Source organism: Tachyglossus aculeatus, chromosome 5 (assembly GCF_015852505.1).
Source record: "Tachyglossus aculeatus isolate mTacAcu1 chromosome 5, mTacAcu1.pri, whole genome shotgun sequence".
Taxonomy (NCBI): Eukaryota; Metazoa; Chordata; class Mammalia; order Monotremata; family Tachyglossidae; genus Tachyglossus; species Tachyglossus aculeatus.
Genome location: NC_052070.1, coordinates 21,513,701 through 21,540,426, shown reverse-complemented (window position 1 = coordinate 21,540,426; position 26,726 = coordinate 21,513,701). Strand labels below are relative to the sequence as shown.

The 26,726-nt window shown below is 44.9% G+C and overlaps 1 protein-coding gene across 1 annotated transcript in view; it reads right to left on the bottom strand.

Annotated features, from left to right (window-relative positions):
• The window catches only part of GNAL (G protein subunit alpha L), a 288,635-nt gene that overhangs the window by 2,359 nt on the left and 259,550 nt on the right, over window positions 1-26,726 (bottom strand). Inside the window, exons 6-11 of the mRNA XM_038746724.1 lie at window positions 26,542-26,596; window positions 18,905-18,978; window positions 14,968-15,026; window positions 13,253-13,373; window positions 10,831-10,961; window positions 6,449-6,516 (exon numbers count right to left, since the gene is read on the bottom strand). Of these exons, the coding sequence (XP_038602652.1) occupies window positions 6,449-6,516; window positions 10,831-10,961; window positions 13,253-13,373; window positions 14,968-15,026; window positions 18,905-18,978; window positions 26,542-26,596 (508 nt within the window). The remainder of the gene's footprint in view (window positions 1-6,448; window positions 6,517-10,830; window positions 10,962-13,252; window positions 13,374-14,967; window positions 15,027-18,904; window positions 18,979-26,541; window positions 26,597-26,726) is intronic.

Here is a 26,726-nt window from a genome sequence, read left to right as displayed (position 1 = left end):
ACCATCTGACCTTGGCTTCATGGACACCGTTCTCCCCAGTTCTCTTCCTATCTCTGTAGCTGCTGATTCTCAGGCTCTTTGGTGGGCTCCATCCCCGCCTCCCACCCCTTAACTGATCAATGTCTCTCAAGGCTCAGTTCTGGGTACCCTTCTATTCTCTATTTACCCCACTCCCTTGGAGAACTCATTCGCTCCCATGGCCTTAACTACCGTCTCTATGCGGATGACTCCTAAATCTACATCTCCAGCTCTGACCTTTCTACTTCTCTGCAGTCTCACTATTTCCTTCTGCCTTCGGGACACCTCTACTCGGATGCCCTGTCAACACCTCAAACTTAGCATGTCCAAAGCAGAACTCTTCATCATCCCACCCAAACCCCATCCTCCCCTTGACGTTCTCGTTGCCGTATATCACACCGCTAGCCTCCGTCTTTCAAGCCTGTAACCTTGACATTATCCTCGACGCATCTCTTTCAATCAACCCACACATTCAATCTGTCACCAAATCCTGTCAGTTCTACTGTCTCTCTGCCCACCAGTCCACATGTCATTGCGCTACCTGGATTGCTCTTTTCTGCAAAACCATTCCATCAATGTTTGCCCACTCCTCAATAGCCTGCAGTGGTTGCCCATCCACCTCCATATCAAACAGAAACTCCTTACCGTTGGCTTTAAAGCACTCAAATCACCTTGCCCGCCGCCACCCCCCACCCCATCTTACCTCACTGATTTCTCACTACAACCCAGCAGGCTCACTTTGCTTCTCTAATGCCAACCTATTCACTGCACCTCAATTTCATCTACCTTGCCACCGACCCCTTGCCCACATCCTGCTTCTGGCCTGGAACCCCCTTCCCCTTCTCATCGACAGACTATCACTCTCCCCACCTTCAAACCTTTATTAAAATCACATCTCTTCCAAGAGGCCTTCCCCGACTAAGCCCTCGTTTCCAGTATTCCCTCTCCTTTCTGCATCGCCCTCACATTTGGATTTGCACCCCTTATTCCCCACTCCTTCAGCCCCAACGTACTTACGAACTTATCTATAATTTATATTGATTGTCTGCCTCCCCCTCTAGACTGTAAGCTGTCCATGGACAGGGAATGCATCTACCAACTCTGTTGTAGTATACTCTCCCAAGCGTTTAGTACACAGTAAGCACTCAATATATATGATTGATTGATTGACTGACATGAGTCTCAGATGCTATTTATGAACACTCAGCAAATATTAAACATCACCCAGGTGGTTACTCAGGGTGGTTTAGTGGAAAGAGCATGGGCTTGGGAGTCAGAGGTCATAGGTTCTAATTCCGGCTCTGTCATTTGTCAGCTGTGTGACTTTGGGCAAGTCACTTAACTTCTCTGTCTCTCAGTTACCTCATCTGTAAAATGGGGATTAACACTATGAGCCCACGTGGGACAACCTGATCACTTTGTATCCCCCAATGCTTAGAACAGAGCTTTGCACATAGTAAGCGCTTAACAAATACCATTCATTCATTCATTCATTCATTCAATTGTATTTATTGAGTGCTTTCTGTGTGCAGAGCACTGTACTAAGCACTTGGGAAGTTCAAGTTGGCAACATATTATTATTAGATACATTAACTAATAGATTATTATTAGATAAACTAGATATATCAAATAGATGTAGATTAACTGCTTCCAACTGGGTGCTGGGTGGCAAGGTTTTCACTTTCACACCAACTCAGGACTGAGAACAGTGTTTGGCACATAATATTAATGACCATTGTGGTATTCATTAAGTGTTTCCTATGTGCCAGGCACTGTATTAAGTGCTGGGATGGATGCAAGCAAATCGGGTTACACAGTCCCCGTCCCACAAGGGGCTCACAGTCTGAATCCCCATTTTATAGATAAGGTAACTGAGGCCCTGAGAAGTGAAGTGACTTGCCCAAGGTCACCCAGCAGAGAAGTGGCCAAGCCAGGATTAGAACACATGTAAGCACTTAACAAGTACAATAATAAGAATAACAATAATAATTCTCTGATTTCCTGGTCCAGGCAGCAGCCAGTATCACGGTCAACCGGGAACTCCATTCCCTTCCCCCCTGGGGTTGCCCCCAAGTGAGGGAACATGAACTGCTGAATCCTCCCGCTGCTGACCCGGTCCTTTAATCTCTCGCGCAAGGTGGAGAGCTGGCCACTGGTCCCTGGGCCCAGGACAGGCCAGCCTCGCCTCGCCCATGCTCCTGTTGGCCACCTGGGGCTCAGCCTCACCACAAGATGCCCGGGAGCTGCTGAGCGGGGAGAAAAATGGGGAAGGGAAAGGTGACAACAGTCCTAATGCCTCAGCACAGAGTCTAATCCCGGTAAATGACTATTCTTTCTTAAAATCTGAAATCAGTGTTCAATTTCCCCAATTCTCCAAAATGTCTCTAATGCTCATGGTTCCGGAGCACTTACAAGAGACGGCGCCTTTTGTCGTATCGGGCTTTGCAATCAGTTTTGGGGGACAATCTGCACATCGGGGAACCAGGGATCGGTTTAAGATGCGGGCAGTGGAGTTGGCGTTTTCTGTTCACATTCCTTTCTGAGAAGCACGTTTCCTAACGGAGCGGTTTTTCAGGCTACGGCTTACTTGACTAATTGTCCTACAAAAGGTCAGAGTGTCACTTGAGATGCTACTAATCTCCGTTTGGAACTCTGAGGGGCTCTAGACGGCCATGAACCAACCGATTCGGGGACCTGAACCCCGGGCAGGAGGTGAGAACCACTTTGGGATTTTAATCACGGACGTCCAAGGCTCTGGCAGCCACAGTGACTGTGAGAAAAAGAAACCGGACAATTAGGCCCAGGATTTGAGCACAGCTGATTCCACTTTGCTCTCTGGAAGTTGTCTGTAAATTCTGACTGAAGCCCCACATAATGTCTGAACTGCATTGGGGAAATAATAATAATACTGAATAATAATAATGATGGTATTTGTTAAGCGCTTACTATGTGCAAAGCACTGTTCTAAGCACTGGGGAGGTTACAAGGTGATTAGATTGTCCCACGGGGGGCTCACAGTTTTAATCCCCATTTTACAGATGAGGTAACTGAGGCACAGAGAAGTTCAGTGACTTGCCCAAAGTCACACAGCTGACAACTGGCAGAGCTGGGATTTGAACCCATGACCTCCGACTCCAAAGCCCGGGCTCTTTCCACTGGGCCACGCTGCTTCTCTAAATAGTGAGAAGCAGTGGGGTCTAGTGGAAAGGGCACAGGACTAGGAGTCAGAGGACCTGGGTCCTAATCCCGGCTCTGCCATTTGCCTGCTCTGTGATCTTGGGCACATCACTTCACTTCTCTGTGCCTCAGTTTCCTCATCTGTAAAAGGGGACTCAATCCCTGTTCCCCCTCCCTCTTGGACTGAGGGGACAGTCCTCACTTCAACACATCCAACTGAGAAAACAGCCAACTGCTCAGTCAAGTTAGCGCTTTCTTCCCCAAATCTACAGTTAGGCTACAATCTAAACAAATCTGCTATCGAAAGAATAGTAATGGGCTTATGAGCCACGCTAACCCACCAGGTCCAGGGTCCACAGACAAAAAGGCAGCAAACCACCCCCTTCACTGTGTATCCACACCAGGGACTAAAATGTCTCAAACTAAACTGATTCCTTGGTCAAGCTCCAAAGAGTGGAAGCTTTCACTACCACAGGAGCTGGCTACTTTCTCCCCACCACATGGGAATCCATGGAAAGAAGATAATAATCTCACACAGGGAAGAAATGTATATCCTGTAAAGCTAACCTCCCAGGGTTTCCTGCCCGGGTTTGGTCTGGTCCCAAGGCAGACATCTTCCTGGTTCCCAAACAGGGAAGAGGACCCAGAGGTGGGAGAAGAGAGGCAGTCATACCCCAACACACTTTCTCCCACCATCCACTTCCAGGCTGGAAATAAATGTTGGCCATGGAAGAGGCCAATCCATTATAAGGTGGCTCAGGAACTAAATTCTCCATATGGAAAAGCAGCGTGGCTTAGTGGAAAGAGCCTGGGCTTGGGATCAGAGGTTGTGGATTCTAATCCCGGCTCCACCACTTGTCAGCTGTGTGACTTTGGGCAAGTCACTTGACTTCTCTGCATCTCATTTACCTCATCTCTAAAATGGGGATTAAGACTGTGAGCCCCATGAGGGACAACCTGATTACCTTGTATCTATCCTAGTGCTAAGAACAGTGCTTGGCATATAGTAAGCACTTAACATATACCATCATCATCATCATTATTATTATTATCTTTTTTGAGGGAAGAATGACCAGATCGGGGAAATTAATTATGCTGAGGCAGTTGCTGTAAAAATGGCACTCCTCAAGATATGTTGGCCTTGTTAAAAAAGCCACATTCTTCAGGGAATAGTAAACCACCGTGTTAAAAATAGAAGGAACCCACAGTGATGATCGGGCTTTAGAGAGAAACAATGGAACAGATTACCAGCTTGGACAGGTTCGTTTTGATCGTCACTATGCTGATCCTGAGCATGGCCTTGCTGTAGGATGTGACTACTAAATCGGAAATCCCCCACATTGATTCTCTTCATGAGGAAACATATGTAGAGCGGGAGGTGGCAGAGGTGTCGGAGACTGGACCCAACTTGTGCGTCTGAGCTGTCTATCGTTCTAGTACTAGGAAACCGCACCACGGAAACCAGCACTAGGAGAAGCACCATGGCCTAGTAGAAAGAGCATGGGCTTGGGAGTCAGAGGAGGTGGGTTTTAATCTTAGCTCCTCCACTTGTCTGCTGTGTGACTTTGGGCAAGCCACTTAATTTCTCTGTGCCTCAGTTGCCTCATTTGTAAAATGGGGATTAAGACTGTGAGCCCTACATGGGACATCCTGATTACCTTGTACCTACCCCAGCACTTAGAACAGTTCTTGGCACAAAGTAAGTGCTTAACAAATACCACCATCATTATTATTATTATTATTGTTATTATTAAACCGGGCCCTGGGATCGCTACCCCTGTGCCCCCCTGGCCCTCAGGTCAGCTGATGTGGGAGGGGGGTAGGGAGGGAAGTAGAGAAGGAGGGGAAAGGCATTTGATTAGTGGCCATGATGGTGGCTTTGTGGCCCCCTGGTCTTCCCACAGGTCTTTCAGCTGATCTTTCCAGTCCGCAACCCACAATACCTAGTGTTAAAACATTTCTAAAATCAAAAGTGGGGTGCGGATGGTGGCAGCCGTCTGTGGTATTTATTACGCACTTATTATGTGCCAGGCACTGTACTAAGCACTGGAGTAGACACAAGTTTATCAGGTTGGACACTGATAGCATCCTATGGTCCTTTAAACTGTAAGCTTGTTGTGGGCAGGGAAATGAGGAAACGTGTCTACCAACTCTGTAATTCTATACTCTCCCAAGTGCTTAATACAGTGCTCTGCTTACAGCAAGCACTCAATAAATAGTGCGGACTGATTGAAAGCATTCAAGGTACCATTTCAATCTGGAAAGAGTTGTATTATATATCATCAATTGTATTTATTGAGCGATCACCGTGTGCAGAGCACTGTATTAAGTGCTTGGGAGAGAAAAATATAACAAACATATTCTCTGCCCGCAATGAGCTCACAGTCTAGAGTTTGTGTCAGTGTAACTTGAACTACTTTCAAAGATGCCCTTTGGGTCCGACATGGGGCTAGGGCAGAGGAGATGGCGAGAGAAGGGAGGCTGTCTCAGGCAGGGTCTAAGCAGAAAGTCGCAGCCTGTTCTCACGCTGAAAGGTTCTTGTCCCTACCACTTTAGCAACGGGACACAACCCACGGGGTCATATACCCAAGTTGTTTCAATCAATCAATCAATCAGTCAATCAGTTGTATATATTGAGGGCTCATTGTATGCAGAGTACTGAACTAAGCGCTTGGGAGAGTACAGGCTTGGTAGACGCATTCCCTGCCCATGATGAGCTCACAGTCTAAAAGGGGAGACAGGCGTTAACGTAAATAAATAAATTGCAGATATGTACCTAAGTGCTGTGGGGCTGTGGGAGGGATGAATAAAGAGCACAAATCCAAGTACAAGGGCAATGCAGAAAGGAATGGGAGAAGAGGAAATAAGGGCCTAGTCAGAGAAGGTGTCTTGGTTTCCATGCTCCCAGTGGGAGTTTATTCCGGAAAATCAGGAGTGGGATGAAGCTGAGCTGGTCACCTCCTACGGTGCCCTGCTGTGGGTCAGTGCTTGCAAATGCTCAACCGAACAGCTGAACGCACACGTAATAGAGAGAGATGGGAAGAAAGGAGCAAAGAGGAGGAGAGAGAAGGGGGCAGAGGAAGAAAGATGAGAGAGGGAGAGAGAAGGGGAGAGGAGAGGGAGGGAGAGAGAGCGAGAGAGAAAGAGAGCCCTCGCTTGCGAGCATCTCTTCTTTTGGAAAAGTCAACGGGGACCATTTTGTGCAACTCAGCCTGGCAAAGAACACCATATCATAGTTGTAAAAATTACTTACTAAAAACTCATCCCGGATGAAGAACTTGGCCCTTGTCACTTTGGGGTCTTCTCCTGCATCGGGGGTAGCTGCGGAAGGGAAAGGAAAATGATACATTAGGCCGCAGCACTGAAGAAAAAAGGAAGAAAACAAGTCACAAAAGAAGGCCTGGCATTCGACAGGCACTTTCAGTTTCCAAGGACACTGAACCAAAGACTTCCGAAAACAGTCCTCCCCCAACCAATATGCTTCACTTTTAATGGTCGTAGTGAAGCAGAGAATCAGAATGGCCTAGTGGAAAGAGCATGGGCCTGGCAGTCAGAGGACCTGGGTTCTAATCCTGGCTCTGCCACTTGTCTATTGTGTGACCATGGCCAATGTGTCTCGGTTTCCTCATTTATAAAATGGGGATTAAATCATTCATTCATTCAATCGTATTTATTGACCGCTTACTGTGTGCAGAGCACTGTACTAAGCGCTTGGGAAGTACAAGTTGGCAACATATAAAGACGGTCCCTACCCAACAACGGGCTCACAGTCTAGAAGGGACTCCTTTTAGAATCCTTCTTCCTACTTAGACTGTAAGCCCAATGTGGGACAGGGACTGTGTCCCCAACCTGATTATCCTGTATCTATTCCAACACTCAGAACAGTACTTGGCACAGAATAAGAACAAATACCATAACAACAAATACCAGTACCAACAATGGCATCCCTCTGGGAGCTCAGCCAACAGAGGAGGGTCGAGCTCAGCTCACGGCCCATCTGTTCGGGAAACTGCCCTTGGAAAGGGGAAAATCATCATCATCAGTGGTATTTATTGAGCGCTTATTATGTACACAGCACTGTACTAAGCGCTTGAGAGAGTACAATAGAGCTGGCAGACAGTTTCCTTGCCCAGTATGAGCTTACAGTCTAGAGACTTGATTTTCAAATCTAAGAAAAGTGTTGAATACTCACACTTGCCCAGAATGTATTATTAGTCACATGGGCTGGACACCCTAAGATTGGAACCGAGTTAGTGGGAAAGGGGTGAGAATGTCAACACGGAATTCTATGATGGAATTGTTTTATAGCATTTACCACATGTACACTATGAAAATTAACGGTTTTCCCTCTCAGAAAGGACCCTGATGGCTCTCAAGGAAGACGGGGAGATTGTTTTTGTGGTTCTTCCCTGCAGAGTGACAGAGTGATTCAGAGAAACTTCTCCCTTGGAATTCTGCCCACTGCCAACAAATAATAATAATAATAATAATGATGGCATTTGTTAAGTGCTTACTATGTGCAAAGCTCTGTTCTAAGCACTGGGGAGGATACAAGGTGATCAGGTTGTCCCATGTGGGGATCACAGTCTTAATCCCCATTTTACAGATGAGGTAACTGAGGCACAGAGAAGTGACTTGCCCAAAGTTGCACAGCTGACAATTGGAGGAGCCAGGATTTGAACCCATGACCTCTGACTCCCAAGCTCATGCTCCTTCCACTGAACCATGCCGCTACTCTTGTACTGCTCTCAAGTACTCAAATGCTCTCAAATACTGCTCTCAAGTCCTCTAGAGGGCCAGGGCAGGGTGACATGGTTCCGACCCCCAAAGTTTGTGATTTAACAGGACGACAAGGCTAGAGAATCATCATTACAAAATCCAATCGATCGATAGATGGTATTCACTGAGTGCTTACTGTTGTGCAGAGCACTGTGGTAAAATCATGTCCCAGAACAAATGTCCCTCGTGAAGGGAAGGAGAGTCTCCTGAGTATCTGGAGTCTTGCTGGCTATAGGAAGCAGAATTTAGGAGCAGGAAAGGAACATGGCTTGGTGGGAGGGAGGCGGGTAGCTAGCTCAGGTGAGAAGCCTGGCTGGAGCGACAATTTGAGATGGAAATGGCTGGAGCAAGGATGGAGGGAAGCAAGCAAATTGGCCGGAGTGGAGTGAAGTCAGTCAGTCAATCATATTTACTGAGCGCTTACTGTGTGCAGAACCCTGTTCTAAGTGCTTGGGAGAGTGCGCTAGAACACTATAACAGACACATTCCCTGCTGACAGCGAGCTTACAAGAAGTAGCTGCAGTGAGGCTGGTCTGGTAGAGGAGGAGCTGGAGGAAGGTTTGCAGTTCAAGAGCTGCAGTCTTGGGGATGGGATGCTGGGAAATTCTGGAGCTCCGATTTTGTTGGGCAGGAAAGTGTCAGCTCCCTGATTTTTTTTAATGGTACTGATAAGTGCTTACTATGTGCCAGGCACCGCACTAAGCACAAAATAATCAGGGGGTACAGTCCCTGTCCCACTTTGGGCCCACGGTCTTAATCTCCATTTTACAGATGAGGTTACAGGCACAGAGAAGTTAAGTGACTTGCCAAAGTTCACACAGCAGACAAGTGGCAGAGCTGGGATTAGAGCCCAGGTTCTCTGACTCCCAGGCCTGTGCTCTTCCCACTAGACCATGTTGCTTCTCACCTGCTTCCCCCCTCCCCTATAATGTGAGGTTCATGTGGAACGGGGACTGTGTCCGACCTGATTATTGTGTATCTTCCCTGGTGTTTAGTACAGTGCTTGATACATAGCACGCCACCAATATACAACCACAATTCTTCTTCTTCTTCTTGTTATCATCCTGTGAGTAGCATGCCACTGCTTTAAACCCAAATGACTCCACAATGGTCTTTTGGGTGTGGGTTCCTGAGATGCCAGTTGAGTTTAGGCACATTCAAACTCCAAGTTTCACACGAGCCGGCAGAAGCTCAGGGCAAAAATCCAAACACGCACAGCGAAAGGCCCAGTTCTAATCAGCCTTCAAACCTCTGCTGATTGCCACACAGCTCTTAGGATGCCGAACGCACAGGGGCACCTGGTTGGAGTCACAGGGCTGGTCATTTCATTCAGTCGTATTTACTGAGTGCTTACTGTGAGCACTATCCCTGGGGGATACAAGGAAGAGGGGCTGCAAGGGCTTCCACTGTTCCCCTCTGCCAAGGCATTACCCAGCTTGCTCAGCAGTGGATCGCTGGCCACTCCTGGAAGCATTGCGGGTGGCAGATGCATGATGGATGGAATGCCCGGGTTCCAAAACCAGGGGCAGAACTTGTTTTTCCTGCCTGATGTCATCCGCTCAGACCCGTGCCAACCCAGCCCAGATTTCTATGGGATGTGTTCACAGAAACTGACTCCTGGAACCAATGCTCTATTTGCTCAACAATCATTTACTTGGTATTTTCTCATGGATTTCTCATGTGGTTTCACAGCACCCAACTGGAAACCTTAGGGGAGCTAAAACAATGAAGCAATTAATGTTTCAAGCTCACTTTCGGGAAGGAGAGGAACATTCGGAAAGCCACGTGGCCTAATGGAAACGGCAAAGGACCTGGTTTCCCGAGGACTAGGGTTCTAATCCCTCATCTGTTGCTTGTCTGCTGGGTGACCTTGGGCAAGCCGCTTAACTTCTCTGTGCTCCAGTTTCCTCATCTGTACAATGGGGATTAACTCCTTCTACTCCGAGTTAGACCCTGGGACCCTTGTTGGGCAGGGACTGAGTCCAATCTGATTATCTTGTATCCACACCAGGGCACAGAACAGAGCTGGTCACATTGCAAACACTTCACAAATACCATAATCGTTATTATTTGGTAACTAGTTGTTGCCTGTACCTACAAGATCTGACACTTTTAGAGACTCAGTGGTGCCTTCGCTCAACTAATGTCTCATACAAAAATGAAGAAAAGCCACTAAACAAATGAAAAAAAAAGAGAAGTGAACGTATTTTACTGAATTACGGGCTTTTAAGTTTACCTTCACTCTTCATGAACAATTACTAGCCCCAAGCCCCACACTACCCAACTAATGTTTCAAGAGAGTCCTTTCCACAGAAACGCTACCTGGATAAGAACTTGGACTTTAAGGACAAATGTCTTATTTTCACCTAAAGAAAAAAATGTAATAAAAAACCCATTTTGAGTGGATATCTTTCTGATTTGGCAAATGCCAAATTCTGGGCTCAGAAATAATGCTGGCCTTGATAAAAACGATGACCGGGGATTCTGGATGGGCAGATATTGGCCGAAACCAAGTAATGCCAGAAATAACAGCTGAAACTATTTTTTATCTTCACCAATCTGAATTGCCATTTTTCCTCCTGAATAGTGTATTGGGAAATTTCTCCAAGCTATTTTATAGGCTTGACACCAAATATTTGTTCAAGGAAACTTTCTGTGGCAAATTCAGGTTTTGTTTTTTCTAATGTGGGAGGGACTTGAACAAAATCTTATCTTACTAATCCTTTAACTTGAAGGATAAAAGAGAGATTTATTTTGAGCTGTTAGAACTATGCTTCTTAATGGTTCCATGCCTTTTAGAGAACAACAACTGTGCTGGCTTCGTATACCTGGAGAGACTGGTTTGCAAAATCTTACCATCTTCAGGAACGGTGTAGTTCACGTACTCGGGAAAATAATCTTCAATTTTAGATTTCCCGGCTAGGACCTTTTCAGCCAGCATATCCTGTTTGTTCAAGAATAAGATGATAGAAATGGTCCGTAACCACCTGAGAAGAACAAATAGCAGATTGATGCCATCTTCCAGGATATTTGCAGAACTAAGAAGTGTTAAAAAACATTTGTTGTCCAAGGAATCTGCCCGCTGTCCATCCCTCCCAGGCACTACCACTCTCCATCTAAGCTGCAAGGCACTCATCAAAACTGGAAAACCAAAGTCGATTTGGCCAACATGTCCATTGATTCTTTTGAATCCACACCCATGGTCGTTGATCGGGACTAAAGCTACTCAAGGAGGGGACGCGTTTCAGTTGTGTATGTGGGTGAATCCATTGGGGCTGAGGTGGAAAACCCAAACCTTGAGCTGGCAAAAGGTTAACCAGACCTGTGACTCATTTGCTTTGTCATACAGGGCTTGATTCAGGACTTGCTCTGGTCCCTCCGCCCAGCTCTAAGAAGGGAGCACTGAGTTAAACCGTGCCCAGATTCAATGTGCTTAATGGGCAAGAAAGGGGTTGGCTTTGTAACATCAAAGGAGCAATTTTAGAAAGGCATCTCTGTTCTCCATCTGTTTTTTGTAGTAAAATGGTGTGGAGAAGCAGTGGGAGCATTTGGGAGTGTAAGGAACTGGGATCCAAACCCTGGTGTCTAACTTCACTCAAAATCAGCAGAAGCCCACAAGCAATAGATTAGGCCTAAAAGAAATCAAGCCAAGGGTAAACAAGACATAACAATGATGATAGCATTTGTTAAGTACTTATGGGTGCCAGGCACTGTGCTAAGCATTGGGGTGGAAGCAAGAAAATCAAGCTGGACCCAGTCCCTGTCCCACATGGAGTTCACAGTCTCAATCCCCATTTTACAGATGAGGTAGCTGAGGGACAGAAAAGTGAAGTGACATGCCCAGGGTCACAGAGCAGACCAGTGGTAGGGCGAGGATTAGAATCTTCTGACTTCCAGGCCTGTGCCTTACCCTCTATACCATGCAGCTTTTGAAAAGAGAATTTACAACATCAAGAAGCAGCATGACCTAGTGGAAAGAGCATAGGCCTGTGAGTCGGAGGACCTGGGTTCTTGTCTGTGAATGACTTTGGGCAAGTCACAACAGTTTCCTCACTTGTAAAATGGTGATTCAATGCCTGTTCTCCTCATTTCTTAGACTGTGAGCCCAGCAACGGTGCTTAACCCAATTATCTTGTATCTACCTCAGCACTGAGTACAGTGTTTGACTCGGAGTAAGCGCTTAACAAATACCACGATTTTATTATTATCATTATTGATCTTGCTTTCTTCCTGCTCTGTATCTTCACAACCAATTACTGCCCCTCGACATTGGCCCCAATAAGGCTGGAGTTATATCTGCAGTTTTCTGAATGGAGCAGTCCATCTATCTACCTATCAATTAAGTCATGGTATTTGAGGGCTTCCCGTGTTTGGTACTCTGTTATATTGTACTCTCCCAATTTCTTAGTACAGTGCTCCGCTCATAGTAAGCGCTCCATAAATACAACTGATTGACTGATTGCTGAGCAATGAACTGAGTGTTTGGGCAATACAACAGAGTTGGTACATGTTCTCCCTGCCCACAAGGAGCTTACAGCCTAAAGGAAATCTCGCCTGGTCTCTATGGATGCCTCTCTCTGGGAAGCTTGCAGTGCTTCTTGACTTGAGCTCAGCTGTCTCACCCACCCCTGAGGGCTCATGGTGGTTCCATTCTAAATCGCTCTCTAGGATTCAATATCTGGAAATTTTCCACTCTGGTTCTTTCTCACTTTCAAGGACTGACCAAAATAGCTTTAGAAACCCGCAAATCATTTTAAATGTTCAAAATAGGGGCCCAAGTTATTATTACTTGGACATCACTGAGATCTCTACTAAGCTCAATCCTTCTAGATGTGGCATGCATTTGTGATACATGTAATGATAAGAATATACTCTACATACCTGGACACACACTTCTGGATACACTGAAAATATCCAGACACCTACATACGTCTTATATGTATAGGAATAGCTATATGTAGAGATAAACACCACCAAGGAGCTACAAACATTAAGTAACATCCCCTCTAGACTGTAGGCTCACTGTAGGCAGGGAATGTGCCTGTTATATTATTATACTGTACTCTCCCAAGTGCTTAGTACAGTGTTCTGCACACTCTAAGCACTCAATAATAATAAAAAATGTTATTTAAGTGCTTACTAAAATGAAGGTTGACTTGCAAAATTCTAAAAAGGAAGCAATAATCCTTGAAAATGAGAAAAAACAACCCTATGCTGATTTGATTAAGCCTTCACGATAATGACTAAATGAACATGCACGACACGTGATTCTTTATACCTGTTGTTCCAGATACTCTTGAAGAGGTCCAGGGATTCCCGAAGCCGGTTTGTGTTATTGTCTTCCCGAATCACCATGTTGTAGCTACTGCAGGCCGCAACATATATTATAGCAGTGACATCTTAGTGGAGGAAAGACACATTACGAGAAAAAGAGAAATTCCTTAATTAAAAGAGGCATATTTCCTGTAATATTACAATACCATATGAAAGATGGAAAGCTTCCTCTGAAAGGTCGTCAGTGGAAGTCCATTTTCTAAATCTGGGTTATCCAAAGCACCTGGTTATCTGAACCGATGTGGGTCTGAATAATCCCCAGACAGTTCAGATTTCCAAACCAAAGTGAGCAGGTGTTTGCTTTAGATAAGCAAACATAATAGGGCTTGGCTGTCTAAACTTTCGGTTTACCCACATCGGCCTTACTCTCAGTAGTCTGGATAACCAGCATACTAAACTCGTCTCCAATTCAGTGGTTGCCGAAGTTGTTTCATAGGTTTTGGGACACAAAGAGTAGTTTGTCCAACTTAAATTCCAGATACTAAGTAACCAATTTTCCCAGTCCCACATGGGGCTCACCACCTATTTTATCCCACTTCATAGCTAAGGAAACTAAGTCCCAGAGAAGTCAAGTGACGCGTGCAATGTCCCACACCAGATCAGTGGCAGAGCTGGGACTTACAGCCTGGGTCTGCTAACTCTCAGAATTTGCTCTTTTCATTAGGCCACACTGCCTCCCCTGGATTTCCCAGATTTTTGGAAATCCAAACCACTTCCTGTTGCCGATAGCAACAGGATCTGAATCAGCATCGGTTCATCAATCAATTGAAGGCATTTACTGAGCTCTGACTAAGCACTTGAGGGAGTACAATACAACAAAGTTGTTTGACATGTTCCCTGCCCACAAGTCTCTAGACTGGAAGCTCGTTGCGGGCATGAAATGTGCAAGCCAACTCTTGTACAGTATCCTCCCAAGAGCTTAGCACAGTGCTCTGCACATATAAAGTGCTCAATAAATATGACTGATTGATCAGTTGATTACAGTCTAGTCTCTACAGTCAGCAAGTTACGGCCGAACTGGAGCCATTCTCCATTTCCCACAACACTGGTTCAGTGTTGCTGGGGAAATAAGTGTTGTTTTTTGCAAGCAACCGATTCCCTCATCACCACTCCTAAACTTCATCAACTCCAGCTGCTGCTCTAACTTCGCACCTCATATGTTGCCCTGGATTATCCCAATTATTGATTTTCCAAATTCAACCTGATCCCAAAGGTTTCAATAATCCAGGTGATTCTGTGTATAACATTATGTAGAGAGCTACTGTTTGATTAACAATTGTTTGTTTGATTGAGAAGCAGCGTGGTTTAGAGGAAAGAGTATGGACTTGGGAGTCAGAGGACGTGGGTTCTAATCCCAGCTTCACTATTTGTCTGCTGTGTGACCTTGGGCAAGTCACTTAACTTCTCTGTGCCTCAGCTCCCTCATCTGTAAAATGGGGATTAAAGACTGTGAGCCCCACAGAGGACAACCTGATTACCTTGTATCTACCCCAGCGCTTAGAACAGTGCTTGGCACATAGTGAGCGCTTAACAAATCTCATCATTATTATTATTATTATTATCCCAACAGAGAATCTAAAAATGTCTCAAACTCTACAACTGGGTGTAAGTCATCAGAATACTTACTACTCTAGAGGAAATATGTAAAAAGAAAATTACCATTAAAGCACTGGATCCATTTTCTTCTTTCATCTCTCTGGCCACCTACATCAAACATGCTGTTAAGAGCAATAGGGAGTTACATATCATTTTGCAAATTTGGCACATGGTGCACTGACTTTTAAAGTACTCTTCAGTTGAATTAACCAAAAAATACATTTTACCCACATAAAACTGCTCTAGTAAGTACTAGTGCGCAGTGATTTATCATTAAATGAATGACCCTGTCTGTCCTCTTCTCATCAGCAGTCCAAGGGTTTCTCCCCTCTCTGAAGCTACTTGCCATCCCATGCTCAAAGAACTTGCACCTTATTTTCAGACCCATTCTCAGCCATCCCAGCCCACCCCGAGGTCACTGTTCAGCCCTCGGTCTTATCCTCTGCCAAAGCCTCTGAAATCCTAGCCCCACTCCTGTCCTCCCCATCTATCCTCTCACATCCAGCCCTGGGACTTAATCTCAACCCTGGATCTTCTTTCCTTAACCCAGCTTCAGTTCTAGAGCTTTAGAGGTGCAGACCTCTAAAATGAACCATTTATGAATCATATGCCTCACCTCAGTCAATCAATCAGTACTATTTATTGAGTGTTTGCTGCACCTATAATAATGTACTAAGTCTTTGGGAGAGTACAACATGATCTCTGCCTTCGAGGGGCATACAATCGAGTGGGGCTGACAGACATTAAAATAAATTACTAGTAGGAGAAGAAATAGATGATGATGATGATGATGACGACATTTATTAAGTGCTTACTATGTGCAAAGCACTGTTCTAAGCGCTGGGGAGGTTACAAGGTGATCAAGTTGTCCCACGGGGGGCTCACAGTCTTAATCCCCATTTTACAGATGAGGTAACTGAGGCACAGAGAAGTGACTTGCCCAAAGTCACACAGCTGGCAATTGGCGGAGGCAGGATTTGAACCCATGACCTCTGACTCCAAAGCCCGGGCTCTTTCCACTGAGCCACACTGCTTCTCTGTGTGCAAGCACATGTGCAAGAATGATTCTTGGAATCATGAATTTCAGGGAGTTTCATGTCCAAGAACGTATGTGCAAATAGAGTATGAAGATATGTTAGTTAGTACTCTAGAGGTTGGGGTGGGTTGTGAGTATCAAGGGGCTTACGGTAAGGAGATGAGCTGTTACTCAGGCAAAGCTTCTTGCCTGAAGTGATAGGCCTTCAATCAATCAATGACATTCATTGAATACTTACTGCATAGGAAGCATTTGGGAAAGTACAATGTAACAAAGTGTAGACACATTTCTTGCCCACAAGGAGGTTCTGAAGATGGGGAGACTGGTGATCTGTCAGATATGAAGGAGGAGGGAGTTCCAGGCATAAGGGAGGGCGTGAACAAGAGGTCAACAGCGAGAGTGATGAAATCGGGACACAGTAAGTAGGTTAGCGTTAGTAGAGCAAAATGTGAGGGCTGGGTTATAGTGGGAGAGGAGCCAGAATAGGTAGGTAAGAGAGAGCTGATTGAGTGCTTTAAAACTGATGGAAAGGCATTTCTGCTTCAAGTGGAGATGGATGGGTAACCATGGAGGGTTTTGAGAAGTGGGGAGATGTGCATAGACGATTTTTTTTGAAAAACGATACAGGCAGTAGAGTGAAGTACGGACTGCAGAGGGGACAGTCTGGAGGCGGGGAGGTCAGGAGGAGGCTAATGTAATAGTTGAGATTCAGGGGTCACTATATCTCCATCTCATCTGTTCCCCTCACCTTGTTTTAGTGTGAAAATGATCACACTAATCATTTTCACACTAAAATGCCAAGGGATGTCCACCTATTATATGGTCCAGTCCCTGTCTTCCTACACTTTCAGCAGACACCATCTCACTGATATTAAGGAAAGACTTATGATTCAAACCTTGGACCCGTACTCTAAAACAATCCTATGTTTCAATAATCCTAGAGAGGGGATTACATATCAACATATATTACCTTCAGCCTTCCAAGCCTGTCATATTGTATACTGAATCAGGGACCTATATATTTATAAATCAATTTCACTTCCTATAGCATTTAGGGTATTTTCAATTTTCCCTGTTTCTCCTTCTGGGCACTCAATCAACTTGCCCTCTCTGATCTTACCTCACTGATTTCCTAGTACAACCCAGCCCACAACTTGGTTTCTCCAATACCAAGCTACTCACTGTACCTTGATCTCATCTACCTCACCACTGACCCCTTGTCCAAATAATAGTAATAATGATAATAATAATAATAATTATAGTATTTGTTAAGCACTTACTATGTGCAAAGCACTGTTCAAAGCGCTGGGGAGGTTACAAGGTGATCAGGGTGTCCCACAAGGGGCTCACAGTTTTGATCCCCATTTTACAGATGAGGTAACTGAGGCCCAGAGAAGTGAAGTGACTTGCCCCAAGTCACACGGCTGACAGTTGGCGGAGCCGGGATTTGAACCCATGACCTTTGACTCCAAAGTCTGTGCTCTTTCCACTGAGCCACGCTGCTTCTCTGATGGAGAAGCTAGAGGACACATCCTCCCTCTAGCCGAAACTCCCTTTCCCTTCATATATGACAGACCACCACTCTCCCTACCTTCAAAGCTTTATTAATATACATCTCCTCCAAGAGATCTTACCCAACTTAGTCCTCATTTCCCCTACTCCCTCTCCTTTCTGTGCCACTAATTTACTTGCATCTGTACCCTTTAAGCACTTAATATTCACTCCACTCTCAGCCCCACAGCACTTTTGTACACAATGGTAATTTATTTTGATGTCTGTCTTCTCCTCTATACTATAAACTCCCCGTGTGCAGGGAATGTGTCTACCAACTCTGTTATATTGTACTCTCCCAAGCGCTTAGTACGGGGCTCTGCACACAGTAAGCACTCAATAAATAGCATTGATTGATTAAAATAAACTAGCAAAACACAAAATCAGACACCATCATCAGATTGGAGCATTTAAGAGAATCTGGGAGGCTCCTGCTAGCAACTCAGTCTAGCCACTTAATAATAATAATAATAATAATAATAATAACTATGGCATTTGTTAAGCGCTTACTATGTGCAAAGCACTGTTCTAAGCGCTGGGGGGGGGGATACAAGGTGATCAAGTGGTCCCACGCGTGGCTCACAGTCTTCATCCCCATTTTACAGATTAAGTAACTGAGGCTCAGAGAAGTTAAGTGACTTGCCCAAGGTCACACAGCAGACATGTGACTGAGCCAGGATTCAAACCCATGACCTCTGACTCCAAAGCCCGGGCTCTTTCTACTGAGCTACGCTGCTTCTCTCTCGCACTTGTCCTCTATCTCTATGAGGTAAGATAGGGGCAGAATATGAAACTCCCTGAAATTCATGATTCCAAGAGACTGTGGAATATTTCCTAGCTACAGAGTGGCCTTGAGGGGCAGCGCCATGTCCGTCCATCCATTGATCCAATCGCCCATCCATCCATCCATCATCATACTTATTGAACAACTACTATATGCAAAGCACTATACTAAGTATAAGGGAGAGTTCATGAAAAGGAAGACAAAAGTTTCCTAACTTCAAGGATCTTACAATCAAATTGGCCTTTCCGAAAAATGAACATGAGAAATGCAATCCTGTGGCATGCCAATACTTATTCAGCCCACTGTTCTCTCTCCAGCAGCAAGAACTAAGGGCACTTGCCAAAGGTAGGTAAACATTTGCCCTACCTTGAATGGGTAAATCCATTACCCATTTGAACATCATCCATTCTCATGATTATGGAAGCACTTTCTCAGAGTTCTAACTTTTCCCATTAATGATCCATTTGGATATATCACTACTTAATTTATCTATCCCAGTGAGTAAAGTCATTTACACTCTGACCAGGGTAATGGGGGAAGGAAGTTACAGGGAGAGCTAAGATAGTAAATGGCAGGTTTTTAACAACATTAAGATAGCAATAGCATATAATTGTTAACAGCATACTCACTGAAAATTTACTTTATCTACTTGAAATCGTGTTTCAAAAATCCCTGATGTCAAAACTCTGCATCTGAGTAGGTCCTGGAAGTGAGAAAATAGAAGCAAATAGGTGAATTAATTTAATATTCTAAATACAATAATAATAACAAAATTATAAATGGTATAGTGCTATTAACACTGCATGGCCTCAGTTAACCTTCAATTACTACTTAGTAAGTCAATTAACATCATACTATAACTAAGGCCCAAGAGTGTTTTGGGATAAAAGTGAATGTCGAATGTATTGGAAAAGATCCATGACAACCGACCTGCAGATTCTGGTCAACAGGGGAGCTATTCTGCCATTTGATAAATGAAATAAAACACTGGAATTACTGAAATTGCTATTTTTCTACGTAAATAAATTCCAAGACATATTCAGAACACATAAATGAATGAAATTGTCATAGACAGGAGCTAAATCAAATATGGCTAGTAAAGCAAGACTAGGCATGAGTTTTCATCCTGGCTCTGAAACTTGACTGCCATGTGACCTTGGGAAAGCCACTTAACTTTTTTGGGCCTCAGTTTCCTCACCTGTAAAATGGGAATAAAGTATCTGATATTCCTCCCTTCTAACTGTAAGCCCTGTTTGGAAGAGACTCCTTCTCATCTGATTTTCTTGGGTGTACCCCAGTGTTTAGCATAGCACTTTGGCACATAGTATTTACTACTGTCATTGTAATTATTATGATTATTATTCTTAACAAGTGAAAGACAAGGGAAAGTGTACATCTGTCACCAAATCCTGATGGTTGTTCAACCTTTGCAAGATCTCTAAAATCCACCCTTTCCACTCCATCCAAACTGCTACCACCTTAATCCAAGCATTTAGCCTACCCCGACTGCATCAGCTTCCCTGCTGCCCTCCCTGCCTCCTTTCTCTCCCCACTTCAGTCCATACTTCACTCTGCTGCCTGGATCATTTTTCTACAAAACTGTTCAGTCCATGTTTCCCCACTCCTCAAGAACCTCCAGTGATTGCCCATTCACCTCCACATAAAACAGAAATTCCTTACCATAGATTTTAAAACAATCACCTTGCCCTCTCCTTCCATACCTCCCCAATTTCCTACAACTCAGCTGATACACTTTGCTCCTCTACTGTCATCCTACTTACTGACCCTCGATTTCGTCTACCTTGCTACCGACCCCTGGCCCACATCCAGCCTCTGGCCTGGAACACCCTTCCTCTTCGTATCGGGCAAACGATCACTCTCTCCACCTTTGAAGCCTTATTAGTCTTGCCTAATCTTCATTTCTTCTTCCACTCCCCTCTGCATCACTCTTGAACTCGGATTTGCACCTTTTATCCATCTTCTCTCATTCTTTTCCAAACTCCTTGAACAGGGAGTACACAATCACTGTCTTCAGCCCCACAACACCAATGCAAGTGTCCAGTCAATCAACCTTCTACTTATTGCCCTATCTACCTCCTACCATTCCTTTCCAAACTCCTTGAATGAGTCGTCTACACGCGCTGCCTCGAATTCCTCAATGCCAACTCTCTCCTCGATCCCCTCCAATCTGGCTTCTGTCCCCTGCATTCCATGGAAACTGCCCTCTCAAAGGTCACCAATGACCTCCTGCTTGCCAAATCCAACGGCTCTTACTCATTCCTAATCCTCTTCGACCTCTCAGCTGCCTTCGACACTGTGGACCACCCCCTTCTCCTCAACACGCTATCCAACCTTGGCTTCACAGACTCTGTCCTCTCCTGGTTCTCCTCATCTCTTCGGCCATTCATTCCCAGTCTCTTTTGCAGGCTCCTCCTCCCCCTCCCATCCCCTTAATGTAGGGGTTCCTCAAGGGTCAGTTCTTGGTCCCCTTCTGTTCTCTATCTACACTCACTCCCTTGGTGAACTCTTTCACTCCCACGGCTTCAACTATCATCTCTACGCTGATGATACCCAAATCTACATCTCTGCCCCTGCTCTCTCTCCCTCCCTCCAGGCTCGTATCTCCTCCTGCCTTCAGGACATCTCCATCTGGATGTCTGCCCGCCATCTAAAACTCAGCAGGTCCAAGACTGAACTCCTTATCTTCCTTCCCAAACCCTGCCCTCTCCGCTCTACGCTGCCCTCTGCCCAAACCCTGCCCTCTCCATCTCTACGCTGATGATACCCAAATCTACATCTCTGCCCCTGCTCTCTCTCCCTCCCTCCAGGCTCGTATCTCCTCCTGCCTTCAGGACATCTCCATCTGGATGTCTGCCCGCCATCTAAAACTCAGCAGGTCCAAGACTGAACTCCTTATCTTCCTTCCCAAACCCTGCCCTCTCCCTGACTTTCCCATCACTGTTGACGGCACTACCATCCTTCCCGTCTCACAAGCCCACAACCTTGGTGTCATCCTTGACTCCGCTCTCTCATTCACCCCTCACATCCAATCCGTCACCAAAACCTGTCGGTCTCACCTCCGCAACATCGCCAAGATCCGCCCTTTCCTCTCCATCCAAACCGCTACCCTGCTCGTTCAATCTCTCATCCTATCCCGACTGGATTACTGCATCAATCTCCTCTCTGATCTCCCATCCTCCTGTCTCTCCCCACTTCAACCTATACTTCGCGCTGCTGCCCGGATCACCTTTGTGCAGAAACGCTATGGGCATGTTACTCCCCTCTTCAAAAATCTCCAGTGGCTACCAATCAACTTATGCATCAGGCAAAAACTCCTCACTCTTGGCTTGAAGGCTGTCCATCACCTCGGCCCCTCCTACCTCAACTCCCTTCTCTCCTTCTACAGCCCAGCCCGCACCCCCCGCTCCTCTACCGCTAACCTCCTCACTGTGCCTCGTTCTCGCCTGTCCCGCCATTGACCCCCGGCCCACGTCCTCCCCCTGGCCTGGAATGCCCTCCCTCCACACAACCGCCAAGCTAGCTCTCTTCCTCCCTTCAAAGCCCTTCTGAGAGCTCACCTCCTCCAGGAGGCCTTCCCAGACTGAGCCCCCTCCTTCCTCTCCCCCTCCTCATCCCCCCCCGCCTTATCTCCTTCCCCTCCCCACCTGTATATATGTATATATGTTTGTACATATTTATTACTCTATTTTACTTGTACATATTTATTCTATTTATTTTATTTTGTTAATATGTTTTGTTTTGTTGTCTGTCTCCCCCTTCTAGACTGTGAGCCCGCTGTTGGGTAGGGACCGTCTCTATATCTTGCCAATTTGTACTTCCCAAGTGCTTAGTACAGTGCTCTGCACACAGTAAGCGCTCAATATATACGATTGAATGAATGAATGAATCAATCAACTGTACTTATTGAGCACTTACTATGTGCAGAGGGCTTGGGAGAGTACAATATAGTAATGTAGTAACAGAGATGGTAGACATGTTTCCTGCCCACAACAAGCTCACAGTTTACTCCATATTTATTTATTGATAATAATCTCCATCTCCCTGTTTAGACTGTAAGCTCGGGGATTGTAGGGAACATAATAATAATAATAATAATAATAATAATAATAATGATGATGGCATTTATTAAGCGCTTACAATGTGCAATGCACTGTTCTAAGCGCTGGGGAGGTTACAAGGTGATCAGGTTTTCCCACGGGGGTCTCACAGTCTTTATCCCCATTTTACAGATGAGGTAACTGAGGCACAGAGAAGTGAAGTGACTTGCCCAGAGTTACACAGCTGACAATTGGCAGAGCTGGGATTTGAATGCATGACCTCTGACTCCAAACTCTATGCTCTTTCCACTGAACCACACTGCTTCTCTATGAACTCTGTTATACTGTACTCTCCCAAGTGCTTAGTACACAGTAAGTGCTCAATAAACATAACTGATTAATTCCCTTTAAATATTCAGTAATAATAATAATAATAATAATAATAATGGCATTTATTAAGCAGTTACCACGTGCAAAGCACTGTTCTAAGCACTGGGGAGGTTACAAGGTGATCAGGTTGTCCCACAGGGGGCACACAGTCTTAATCCCCATTTTACAGATGAGGTAACTAAGGCATAGAGACGTTAAGTGACTTGCCCAAAGTCACACAGCTGTCAATTGGTGGAGCTGGGATTTGAACCCATGACCTCTGACTCCAAAGCCCGGGCTCTTTCCACTGAGCCATGCTGCTTCTCCACAAATAATGGTATTTGTTAAGCACTTACTATCTGCAAAGCATTGCTCTACCTTTTCACCATCTAGACTCTAAGCCCTCTGTATGAAAGAGAAGCTTCTACCACCTCTGTTGCACTATACTCCCCCAAGGACTTAGTTCAGTGCTCTGCACACAGTGAATGCTCAGTAAATACTCTGACATTAATTGGGCTAAAGGGATGGAAACGCACTCAGCTGCTCTCCCCTTTCCTGCTTCCTATTCATTAACTGCAGCCACCCTCCGCTTTCTCTTGTGCTCCAATCCTGTGCTGTACTGGGTAGGGGGAAGGAGTGACAGCTAGGTGAGAAGCTAACGTCTCCTGTCATAAGTGGAATGACCCTTGGCTACAGCAACGCCTGGTCGATAAAAGCTGACAGGCAGCTAGCAGGAGGGACAGGGTGTTACATTCATTCATTCAATCGTATTTATTGAGCGCTTACTGTGTGCAGAGCACTGTACTAAGCGCTTGGGAAGTACAAGTTGGCAACATATAGAGACGGTCCCCACCCAACAACGGGCTCACAGTCTGGAAGGGGGAGACAGACAACAAAACGAAATATATTAACAAAATTAAATACAATGATAAATATGTACAAGTAAAATAGAGTAATAAATCTGTACAAACATATATACAGGTGCTGTGGGGTGGGGAAGGAGGGAGGGTGGGGGGATGGGGACAGGGAGAGGAAGGAGTGAGGAACTAACAGCTGAAGGAACTTGGAAGTTCATCCCATATTAGGCAGGGACGCAGGAAACACATGGTTGATTGTTTGGTATGCCTGGAACCCTCCTTGCTCCTGCCTAATGGAAATGTAATAATAATAATAACGGCATTTATTAAGCGCTTACTATGTGCCAAGCACTGTTCTAAGTGCTGGGGAGGTTACAAGGTGATCAGGTTGTCCCATGGGGGGCTCACAGTCTTAATCCCCATTTTACAGATGAGGTAACTGAGGCCCAGAGAAGTGAAGTGATTTGCCCGAAGTCACACAGCTGACAATTGGCAGGGCCGGGATTTGAACCCATGAGCTCTGACTCCAAAGCCCGGGCTCTTTTCCACCGAGCCACGCAGGTTCTCACAATATCCTAACACTCTACAATTTTCCCTATCTGTAATTTATTTTAATGCCTCTCTTCCCTGAATTATGCTCTCTGTGGGCAATGATCACATTTACCAACTCTGCTGTACTGTACCTTCCCAAGTGCTTAATCAATCAATCGTATTTATTGAGCACTTACCGTGTTGCAGGGAACTCTGCACATGGTAAGTGTTTAATAAATACCATTGATTGATTGATCATATTTTCCCTTTTGGATTAGATAATTTCACTAACGTGATCTTGGGGGTGAAACATGTTGCCCTGGGCCAGAGTCAGTTCCACTCCAGGTTAGGATTTTACAGTTTGAGGAGGCTTAGGTTGAGGTAGAACAGTAGATCGAAGGTAGTGAATTGGATATGAGAGGTAGGATGAAAACACTCCCTATGGGGCTGGCAGCGGAGATTTATGGTTTTGGGGGAGCAGCTGCAGGAGAAAGGTGCCAACACCAGTAATTTTAATTTCCCAGATGGGTACTTTCATTTTGGCAATTTACGGAACAGTTGACTTAGAAGAAGCTCTTTGAAGGGACTCCTTTTTGCCTCTCGAAGTGGTGACTAGAGGTGTGTTCTTTCCTAGGAACTATAACTATTTGCCTGTTATTCTGGGACTATGATAAGATCACAGTTTCAGTTTGCGCTCACAAACAGTCAGAAACCAGAAGCTGCTGAGTTTTAATTCCAGGAGGGAGCAAAAGTACAGTTCCCCTGCTCTCCTCTAGCCCGACTCAGCTATTTGGTCATATTTTTCTCTATGAAAACACATTGCTTATGGGCAATCTACATTCCTTCTGAATACATGTATTAATTTTTCTGTGAAAAGTGAAAAGGCAGAGTAGAAGCTGAAAATCTGTTTCCATTCTAAATCATCAGGAAAAAAGCCTCACTGTATGCATCTTCTGTGAAAAGTGAAAAGGCAGAGTAGAAGCTGAAAATCTATTTTCATTCTAAATCATTAGGAAAAAAGCCTCACTGTATGCATCAAGTGCTATTTTCCAAAATCAGAACGATAAGAATGAGAGAGACCCTTATAGTCTAATAATAAAATAATACCGCTCCATAATTTTTCAGCAAAAAACATGCTTGGGGAAGGAATGACGTGTGGAGATGCATGATTTTCTTAATGCAGGACGTGGTTCTGCCCTCTAAAATATTTGATTTAGACATCCGTTTCAAACTGCAATGTTCTGCTCCATTGAGGGCCTTCTTTAACACAAACACCTTCTGATGGGCTGTCAGAGGGCCATGACTAATCGGTTTGACTTCTGACCTTGCCTTCAATATCCTTTCTAGGCCTATGCGGACCAAAAAATAAGAATGGTGATGGGTGGGATGGGTTGGGGAGGTTGTGGGCTGCGGGGAGAGAAAGATGTTTGGGCCAAACAGAGGAATCCTTACTCTGTATCTAAACCTGGCCCAAACACCTTGCTCCCTGTTCTGTGAAGGCTGTTTCCTTCAAGTACTTGTCTCCTATAAAGCTTCGCGCTCCTCAATTCAATTCAATCGCATTTACTGAGCGCTTACTATGTGCAGACCACTGTACTAAGTGCTTGGAAAGTACAATATAGCAATAAGCAGTGAGCTCTGTCTCATCATAGAGACTTCACCCAGTCGCTTGGGATTCCCCCAAGGCTTGGAAACTTCCGAAAAGCTCGGGGTGAAAAAGGAAAGAATGGTATCCAGGGAATCAGCTAAGAACTTTCTGGAGCAGAACGAAGGCCATCTGAGCATTAACTCCGCTGCTTCACTTACAGTGGATTGGGCTTAAGGGAAGTTATTTTTTTTTCTCTTAGTTCAAAAAGAGTATAAAAGAGTTTAAAGTGCCATCTAGAATGTACAAAGCGACGCACATCGAAAATCTTATGCACTGCATTTAAAAATGTCATAATTATTTTTAAGAGTTTCTTTTTAAGCAATCAAACAATGAGAAAGGGGAAAACATGTTTGTTCCTTGTTTAAAACCACTGCCCGCTGAGCAGAGGCACTATTCTTCAGCTCCTGGCTAGAATAGGGTCCTGTGGGTTTATGAATATCATATTCTTCCCTACTACAAACCTTAAAAATAAAAAATCAAGTTTTACAAGAATAAGTCAATTGTGTGCATAAACAGGGCATGGTAGTCAGTCAGTCAGTCAATAGCATTTATTAAGCACTTACTGTGTGCAGAGCACTGTACTAAGTGCTTGGGAAAGTACAATATAACAAATATAACAGACGCATTCCCTGCCCACAAGTCTAGTATCTTGCTGGGGTGATTTGCACAAGCGGCAGCTATTGCAGCTAAGTGAATTTGGGTATTCTTTATGTGAGTTATTGGATGAGTTGTTACAATTACAAGACTCCTGTAATATTGAAAACATCTCTTCACTTCATTCTGGTGGTCACGTGCTCTCTTACCTGATCTGTGGGTGTGTAATCAATCAAACTGACGCTGTCAATTCTTTCTAGAAAGCTGAAACAAAAGAAAGCATAGATTTAGAGCAGACACAGGAAAATCTGTTCATTACTAGGATTGGATCCTTTGTTCTCTCTTCTTCACTGCTGTTTATGTAGGTAAATAGGTACTGGGATGACTGCCTTAA